Genomic DNA, 10,062 nt, shown 5'->3' on the forward strand with positions numbered 1-10,062 from the left:
TTTTCATATTGAGTGATTGTCATAACAATATTGAATTGATGAGTCTTTAGTATGAGCATTTTTCAATTTATTTTTATAGTCGATAAAATTTTTTTATAAGAATGAATCATTTTAGAAATAATAGGTATAAATTGGATAATTGATGCCAATTAGACAAAATTATGAATAAATTAACTAATTAAGTGTTCTTCTATTTTGCTTTCCAAAAGATAAAAAAAAATTTCAATTGTTAATTGTAATTATTTGAGACTAAACACAGTGAAAGAGAAACTTTCTCAGTTTTTGAAATAAGTCTAACTTTGATGAAAATTGAATTAACAGATTAATTTATCTTAATAGACAGTTGATTTAAGAACGCTAGATGGATCACTCGTTACGAGTACTTCTTAGTTTATCTTGATGGTCATTGAAAAATTTTCGTTGGACCAAATCGATCACCTCAAAATTAATCGGTGCAGAATATCTTAGGTTAATTAACCCCCCCCCTCCCAAAAAAAAAAAAAAAGAGGAAGCATAATTAGCTTCATTCACAACGATCATATCTGAGGTAGAAAATGAATCAGATGGAAAGCAAAGAGCCCATTGACTCTAATGAAAATTGAAAAGAAACTAACAATAATCTCCATTAAAGTTATTTAGAAGTGAAAATGTACTATCTATGGAGGTTCTTATATATGCTGTTGGTGATAGAGTTATGAGATTATTAAAACAATGCGACCATTTCTTTGCAGAACAGACCCAAGAGCTTTGCAACCAAGAGCACAAGATTTGAGTTTAGAACAAGACTCTCATTTACTTTCGATTAACAAACAACCAGCTGATTCCCAAATCATGGACAGATTCGAACTGTTAACAATATGATTTTTGCAAATGTCTCTGTTCGTGGAGGGAGAGGAATCAAGCAGAAACTGATGTTTCCAGCCCAATGCTTCCTGAGTGTTTTATCACTTCAGATTTCTCATTCTCCGCCAACAGTTCTGGGAATGCTTCCTTGACGTTATGAATACTTTCCAGGGCATGGTCTGCACCTTTGACTCTATGTGAAGTGCCCACCTAAATCCATTCAAATCATCAATGTACGATCCAATCCGATACAGAAAACTCTCAAGAGAAGTAAAAAAAAGAATTAATTAATTAAAAATACCAGTACGGTGTGTAAGCCAACGCGTTTTGCAGACTGGATATTGCGAATGCTGTCGTCGAAGAAGATCTGGAAGAGAATCTATTCAGTTAGAGAAAATCTAAGAAGTGAAATCCACAGCGAAAAAAGAATCTCACGGTTGTTTCAGGATTTATGCCAGCAATTCTGAGAGCATGCTCCATGGCTTCTACGGATGGCTTGCAAAGAATTGGTGTTTTTGGTAGTTCTACTCCAGAATTTGGGCGAGAGAAGTGACCAACAATGTCAAATATGTCATTAACAACGCTTTGTTGATCGGAATCTGAAGGCTGCAGATTGAGTGTCTCAAAGCATATGATTCCCTGGAAACAGTCCTCTAGACCAAGCCTTTTCAGCACTTTAGCAGCATGAATCTTATCAGCATTGGTAAATATCTGTTTTTGAATCAATTTTTTAGAAAAAAAGGGAAATTCAATTGAGTATTCTTCATAATTTATGTTAATATATAAAATAAATTGAGAGAAAACAAAGCTCTAACTTGAAACTTACGACTTTGCGGATTGGAAGGCTCTGCAAGAGGTGTCTGAGAACAGGGTCAGGCTTTAACTTCTCATATGGTAGTCGGCCATGAACAAAACTGTTAAATAAAAAACTAAAATCGGCTGAATTTCTTTTTCCAGTAATTACAATCAGAGAAAGCAAACAAACAAACTTATCAGAACTGAAACCTGTGATAATCGTCGTAGTTAAACTTGTAGCCAATAGCCTGAGCAATCAATCGATACACATGAGAACAGAGGATTTGATTCAATTGAAAATCAAAATAAAACTGACGGATTAACTACCCTCAATCCTGCCATTGTTGTGCCATAGTTCTTGTATAGCAGACAGCAGAACTCCGGAACCTTTCTCGGATCGATTCCGAGTCTTTGGATCATGTAATCTGAATCATGATCAGAGAAATTAGCAGTGAAATCAAACAGACATAACATGATGGAAACTTACCTCCGATATTTCTGAGGCACTCAGTTGAGATGCCAGAGCTCAGAGGGTAGAGCGTGTCGTCCAAATCTAGTTCAAGGACATCAAATCAATATTCTGTTAAAAAGTAACTTGTAAATCCAGCTAAATCTGGAAGCGTACCGAAAAGAAGACAGTCATATTTCATCTTGATCAGTTGCAATCTTAACAATTTCCAGGAATCGGTTTGAACAATTCCAATCGATAAAGTGAGAATGTGAATAAGGTGCAGGCAAAGCGCAGCAGAGATGAGTGCAGAGTACAAATACTGGAAATGGAGGAGGCAGAGGGGGAAGGAGATAGGTGGGGTTGCTACTGGTTAAATAGGCTAAATATTGCCTTTTTAGTCAAATTATTTCAGGAAAAAAATATATTTGATTTAAATTTAAAGTCCAGCTGTCGTTATGTGATTGGATGAGTTGTATGTGCTTCTTTTTGTCCGGCTTTTTATCCGGTCCGGACTATGAATTCACGCGTTTAGATTCGGACAAAATCTAGTTTGGCTGCGAGTAGGAGACGAGGACCGTCCACGGGATTCAATGGTGGAAATCGGACGGCGTGGCGTGTCCACTCAGTGTTACAGAAAATTCTCGTCCTTGAAAAACAAACAAAAGGATGTAGAAATTGTACAATTTGGAAAAATTATGGAAGATTGTTTTCTTTCCCCCTCCCTTCTTTTGCTAGAATCGCCTTTTCTTATCGCTTAGCATTTCATATACCACTAATGATAAGTAGATAACATAAAAAATGGTAGATGGGGGAGTAGTTTGGAGGAGAAGCTGGTCACGTATCGCTATCTAATTTAACGTTTGAATTATTGCTAAATGGAGATGGACATGTAGAGAACGAGAGAGACTGGTTATGCTACATTTATGCCAATTATGAGAATAATTTATATTCAATAGTTTGCGATTAGTTCACAATTTGTTTTGATTCCTTCCATCTTTTTCTCTGCTACCTTCTCTCCCAGACATGAGAGATTTATTCGTCGTGCTGTCTGTAGTCACGTTCGATGATCGCGTGTTGGTTAACTGGCGATGCTAACAATCTGGCGAATCATCATTTGGTTTTCCATGTAGTTAATTTGGTGTCCTATGAAGCAAAATAATGATCCAAATTCAATCTGTTGCTTGCACAACACATTTTGAGGTAATTTGGCCTGCTGTCGTGTACCAATTTGGGCCGGTCATTAGATTAATTAACTTTCCAAATGCCACCACTTAATCTTGCTAAGTTCTAGAGTCTTGAGACTTTGATGGGATTAGCAATAATTTGGGAGCAAAATAATTGAATACAGATGGCAGCTTAATGTTTGACGATCCTGTATAAAGTAATTAAGTTAGGCTAAGTAGATCCAATAATGCAATAATTGGAGTTGCATACATGCTATATGATTGACGGTGTACAAAGCACGATAGAAGAGTATAAGAACACGGAAAGAAATCAAGGAATGTGATAGGGATTAACTTGAAGAAGCACAAGTTAAATTCTCTTTTCATTGTTCCGCTTCTATCTTTAAAACATTTTTTTTATGAAACTTATTCTGTAATTCAATGAACAAATTGCAGTCATATATATTTTTTATTATTGTTCTTTTGTTTTTTTTTTAAAGTATATGCCAATTGATAGTATTATAACTCGTCACTTACATCTGCTAGTTTAGGAATGTGGTTAATTGTCTTTTTCTTGACAATAATATCCGGAAATTTGTAAAGATGTCACAAGAAAGACGAATAACCACAAACAATAAAATTAAAAATAAAAAATCAAAGGCAAACAAAAATGATGCAACCAGTCGCTGGAATAATGTATATGCAACAAATAGAAACCTACCACTCTGGAATAATAATTAGGGGTAAGACCTTCATTTGCTATTTACGTAGCATATATATGCTACAGTGACTCTGGAATGATACAAAGAAGCTACTGAATTTAGGCGACCGTAATTTAGTAAGAATTGTCAATGAAAAGAACTGAAAAATTTTAAGTTGTTACTAAAATTCTCTTGTTCTTTGACAATTAAAAAAAAAGATCATAACGTGAGGGAATTTTTTTTGGTCAGGGTGAGAAATTCTCCTTTAAATGCACAAAATGAAAATTGCTTCGTTGGTTGTAATGTCAAACTGCTTACTGGTGCTTTCCACGAGGGGAAAACGCTGCAAATCTCAGTGTTTCATCTCCTGCTTCAGTCCCTATAGTTTGCAGGAAATGTATATTTCCCAATCAATCTAGCCTAGAAAGTATTGTAGAGTCCAATAGACTAATGATAACGTCAACAATCATTGATACTTCTGTTGATCATTTTACACTATAGAGATAATGGGCAAATTTTTAAAAGAACAGGAGAAAAAAAGAGAGTCAAATTACTACCTGCCCATCAAGTGACATGGCAAGATACAAAACACGAAGCGTGTGGCCTGTTAGAGTAGCTACCTGTTTTGTTATGTCTTTTTAGTCAAGTGAGCAATGCAGTAAATGTCTAAAGGTGCACTGTAAATCTGGAGAACAAAGGAGGAAAATAACAAAAGTAGTCTACTTCATTAGCTGTGAGAACAATTATATTGAACAATAACAATGAAGTAATTGAGATTGCTTTGCCCTAAACCTCAAAGATTAGCAGCAGACTTATGAAAACCATATATACTTTGGTAAAAGTCGGGCGTACATATAATCCACTGAACAAGAGAAGCAAATCATATACCCTAGTAAAAATTAGTGCCTCCAAATGAAAGGGAGAGGGACAATCTGATCAAACATCAAAGAATATATGCATTTAATTGAAATATTCAACAACTTTCATTATACCATATATTCAAGGAAAATATAATATAATAGTGTAGAGTTTTTTTTTTAATTGAAAATGTTTGTAATATTCTGAAGATTATTGTGTTATCAATCAATAAATTATTGTAATGTTCTAGTTAGATTGACATTATGTGTGTGTAATAACTAATCAATGAGAATAGTGTCCCGGTTGCCTTATGCAGGATTCCTTGTTAAAATCATGAGTGCCACATGATTCCAATGTATGATTTTGATCATGTTAACTCTACATATGTATAATTTTCACATTTTAAAAGTGGTGTCATTGAAGTAATACAATAAATGATTTTGACCCTGCTAACTCCATTTTATGTAAGCATCTGGTAAAGCGGAGAGCTTTAGCCGCTACACTATTGTTGAGTTTGTCGTCAAAATTGGACTGAGGGAGGCATCCTCTGCAATGTGTCCGTCGACAGTAGATGTAATTTGCTTACACTGAACCAATAACTTAGCCTCGCCCCTGCTTTCTGCAACCCAGGCGGTCGTCCAGGCATTTCATATCTCGTCTGAAACATACGCCGGCCTCGTGCCCTTCTTTCTCATATAGTAAAGAATGTCTTTGTACAGTGATACGGTGCATGATCATGAGGTCAGGGAGATGACGTGGGTGGAAGTCAAGCCCTTGGGATGGTCAGAAGTCAAGCTCGCGTGGCGGTCAGAAGTCAAGCTCACGTGACAGTCAGAAGTTAAGTCTTTGGGATGGTCAGAAGTCTAGCTCGCGTGGCAATCAGAAGTCAAGCTCATGGAGCAGTCAAAAGTCAAGCCTACGTGGTGGTCAATAGTCTGGCCTACATGGAGGTCAATAATCCGGCCTAAGTAGAAATCGAAGGGTCGGGTTATAAGAGGGCCCTGGTTAAGCACAAGTGCTAATATGAGGTTAAGCCTATGCATCGAGTGGGAACTCGGAACCAAGGATACAGGTCAGGACTTATAGCCTTGCAACACAGAATGGAGACTAAAGCGTACATGTTGGAATGCGCCAATCAAGGATACAAGTCAGGATTTATAGCCTTGCGGCACAGAAGAGAGACTAAAGCGTACAGGTTGGGATGTGCCAACCAAGGATGCAGGTCAGGACTTATAGCCTTGCGACACAGAATGGAGACTAAAGCGTACAGGTCGGGATGTGCCAACCAAGGATGCAGGTCAGGACTTATAGCCTTGCGGCACATAATGGAGACTAAAGCGTATAGGTCGAGATGCACCAACCAAGGATGTAGGTAAGGACTTATAGCCTTGCGATACAGAATGGAGACTAAACCGTACAGGTCGGGATGTACCAACCAAGGATACAGGTCGGGACAGACAGAATCAGACTAAAGCGTACAGATCGAGACAGACAATATCAGACTCAGGCAGATAGATCGGGACATCCGGAATCAGACTAAGGTGTACAAGTCGGGACATACGGAATCAGACTAAGGTGTACAGGTCAAGACAGCCTGAATCAGACCGAGGAGTATAGGTCGGGACTCAGGATAAGCGGAACCAGATGAAGGCTCACAAGTCACGACTTGCGAAGTAGGAAGGTCAGGAGTTCAGAGAACACAACACGCGGGACAGGGATAGACACACAGGTCTGGAGTGGGGAAGCAACAAACACAGACCAGGAAAGATCAGGGCAGGCATGCACTACACGACAAGCAAATCAAGGAATTGTAACAACCTGTCAGGGAATAACCACTGTCTGCCAGAGAATATGCTAACGGTCTGGTGCTCGCTACCAGCTGATTCCTCTTAGACCTATAGGAGGACACCACGTGTCATTCACCGCCAGACAACATCCGACATTCCCTGACACCTGTCAGACTCCAAAAGCACCCATTGCGGTATAAAAAGGAATGTTTTGTCCCTTACGCAGGTACGCTCACTTGTCATTTCCTACTCGTCTCTTACTTTTCATCCTTTCTTTGTATTTTCTGGGGAAAAAGTACCTGACTTGAGCGTCGGAGAGCCTGACCCGGAGATTTTTTCCCTGGTTTCTGGTCTCTAATGACTCGGGGGGCTCATCTGAGTGTGCGCAAGACCTTCGTCACCACCCCCCGTCATCTGCTCGTGCAGGTTCTTCCGGCTGGTGCCAGATCGATCCGGCTTCTCAGCGACTTTCCATCAACACCAGCGATAACGCAACCGACCTCCATTTGACTCAGCTTTCGGACGGGATCAAATTTGGCGTCGTATGTGGGAACACAACTACCTGATCTGGGACGTGACGATGGAGGATTCTGGACGCATCAACGTGACCATGATTGCTGGAGAATATGAGCTCTTCAAAGAGGCTAAGAAGCACCGGCCTCTGAAAAGCAACAAACTACCGCATCCAGACCGAAAAAGTTACCTGAAGTTTCCAAAGAGCCGTCTCACGCTTTAGACCGGGGGTCCAAGAGGAAACAACCTATGGAATTTCCTCCCGCCTTCTATAGAGAGCCGGGCCAGAGATACTATCAACCAGACCCTGGATGCTACAGTCGCAAAGAGCAACCACAGATTTCTATAGCGGAAAGGTCTTTGCCAAAAGATTCAAAGAAGGGGAAGTCTATTATCCTGCGCGAAGAATGTCAGCCAGAACTGGAGGAGAAAGTACCTTTCTCTTCCAAAATCCTGGAGGAGAGGTTACCCAAAGGGTACCGACCCCCTGCTATAGGGGAATACGATGGTAGTAAAGACCCTGAAGACCATCTCCGCAAGTTCTGAAACGCAGCTCTGCTGCATCAATACAGCGACGCCGTTAAATGTCGAGTGTTCTTGAACACTCTATCGGACTCTGCCCAAAATTGGTTTGATGGATTGCCACATGGATCCATCACCTGCTTTTCTGACTTCAAAATTGCGTTCCTGCATCATTTCGTCAGCAGCAGGAAGTACCAAAAAACTGACCCTGGCTTGTAAATCAGAAGAAGAGAAATTTCTCGGTTGACCAGAATAAAATTATCAGAGCTGAAATAGACCAGCTCAGGAAAGCTGGACATGTTCGAGAAGTACAGCTCCCATCCTGGCTTTCCAATGTTGTTTTGGTATCAAAATCCAATAATAAGTGGAGAGTCTGCATAGACTTTCGGGATATCAATAAAGCCAACCCTAAAGATTGCTACCCCATACCCAGGATTGATCAGTTGGTAGACTCAACAACCGGCTACGAAAGAATTTGCATATTAGACGTTTATCAGGGGTACCTTCAAATCCCCTTGGTCGTGAAAGATCAAGAGAAGGTCAGTTTCATTACGGCTAATGGTACTTTTTGTTATACTGTCATGCCCTTTGGGCTCAGGAATGCTAGTGCCACATATCAACGGATGATGGACAAAATTTATTGGGAGGAGGCCGGGCGAAATGTAGAAGTCTATGTGGACGACATACTCATCAAATCTCCCCTGACTGCGAATCTGATAGATGATGTGGAGGAGACCTGCGGCACTCTGCGACAATACGGATTAAAATTAAATCCCCTGAAGTGTTTGTTCTGGGCCAAAGGAGGAAAATTCTTGGAATACCTGGTGACGGAGCGAGGAATCGAGGCCAACCCTGAGAAGGTCCGAGCACTGCAGGACATGAAAGCTCCCCAGAATTTGAAGGAGGCTCAGAAGTTGATCGGCAGGATAACAGCCATGTCCCGATTTATTTCCCGATCAACAGACAAAGCAGCGGCCTTCTTCAAAATTCTCCGGAAAGCTTCTAAGTTCCAGTGGGACGAGGAATGCACGCGGGCTTTCGAAGAGTTAAAGAAATATTTGGAGACCCTGCCGTCTCTATTTAAGTCGGTCACTGGAGAACCACTCTGAGTTTATCTATCTGCTACCCCTGAGGTCGTGGAGGCAGTATTAGTGAAAGAACAAGACAATGTACAACGATCAGTGTATTTTTTTCATTCATTTATTAAAGGGAGCTGAGTCTCGATACACAGTTCTAAAAAAGTTAGTCTATGGATTAGTGCTCATAGCTCGACGTTTAAGGTTATATTTTCTGGCTCATTCTATCACGGTCCTAACCAATAATATTATGAATAAAACTCTTACCAATATTGAAGTTACTGGCTGACTCATCAAATGGGCTACTGATGACAAAAGGAGTTTTTCCTCTTCTAAAGTGTGCTTGAGGTAAACTCCTATGTCGTTGACTGTCGGGACTGTTCTTCTTGCGAGATTGATATTCCCCTAGGTGCTTTTGGAGGAGGAATATCAAGTGTCGTTTGTCGTTACATAATCTCTTTTACCGTTGCAATGACAATTCGACTTAGATTTTTGGCTGCCAAGGAGTTAGATAGAGAGGACCGACCTCTCTCACCTGAGGTAGATCCTTGTGCTCCTTGGCTTTTTAGTACCTTCCCCATCTCTACCTCTCAGTTTGGATTGTTCATAGACATTCCCAATTTGATCCGGTCCAAGATCAGATTTCCCATGAGGACTTTGGTTGGCTTTCTCCTGAATCAGTTTTTCGCGAGTCGACTTCTGTAGGGTCAGTTTCTGAGGAGGTCGGCCTTCAACAACGTCAGTCTTCAACAAGGTCAACTTCTGGCAAGGCTGGTCTTCAGTGAGGTCGGCTTCTAGCAAGGTCAGCTTTGGGCAAGGTTAGCCTTCACCAAGGTCAACCTTTAGCGATGACGAGGTTTGCCTTTAAAGGTCGACTTCTCTAAGAGGGATTAACATGAGATTAGAAGGGGGAATGATAGAAAAAATAGAAAGAAAGTGGAGTGGATAGTAGAAAAATGTCCTGAATTATACGTCTTTCCGTTGATGGCATCCCCTTGTATAGAGCAGAAAAGAGAGAACGCGCGGGAATCCTAACGCGTCTCCTTTACATCAGCCACGCCTCTCTTTCCTGTAACTGCCATGCCTCATCATTAATGGCGGCGGTATTATTGCATGTACCTTAACTAACGCTCCTCCTCCTTCTCATCCAAGAGGATGCTGCTGATGCGTCTTCCGTTACATATGTAACCGACGTTACTGATGTCACCTCTGGGCATGTCGTTTGGCCAAGTTACTTTACTTGATCCAACTAACCAAACCATCTTAGACCCGTTCAAGTTGACCTTCTCTAGTTCTACTTCTATGTTGACAAGCGTGGGACATGCCACATGGAGCTATTCTTCCTCCTGCATC

General features: G+C 40.6%; 1 protein-coding gene across 2 annotated transcripts; it reads right to left on the minus strand.

Annotated features, from left to right (window-relative positions):
• Positions 1–747: 747 nt before the first annotated feature.
• Positions 748–2,440, minus strand: LOC122005796 (uncharacterized protein C24B11.05-like). Of its 2 annotated transcripts, none has more exons than XM_042561114.1 (8): positions 2,264–2,440; positions 2,126–2,191; positions 1,966–2,063; positions 1,849–1,886; positions 1,670–1,757; positions 1,279–1,554; positions 1,145–1,210; positions 748–1,053 (listed from the first exon to the last, which is right to left on the minus strand). In XM_042561114.1, exons 1-8 carry the CDS (start codon positions 2,286–2,288, stop codon positions 898–900), a joined length of 813 nt encoding a protein of 270 aa, XP_042417048.1. In that variant the 5' UTR covers positions 2,289–2,440; the 3' UTR covers positions 748–897. The 2 variants fall into 2 exon arrangements, with proteins under 2 accessions (XP_042417048.1, XP_042416975.1); XM_042561041.1 differs by having other exon boundaries at positions 1,670–1,772.
• Positions 2,441–10,062: the final 7,622 nt, after the last annotated feature.

Source organism: Zingiber officinale, chromosome 1B (genome assembly GCF_018446385.1).
Source record: "Zingiber officinale cultivar Zhangliang chromosome 1B, Zo_v1.1, whole genome shotgun sequence".
Taxonomy (NCBI): domain Eukaryota; kingdom Viridiplantae; phylum Streptophyta; class Magnoliopsida; order Zingiberales; family Zingiberaceae; genus Zingiber; species Zingiber officinale.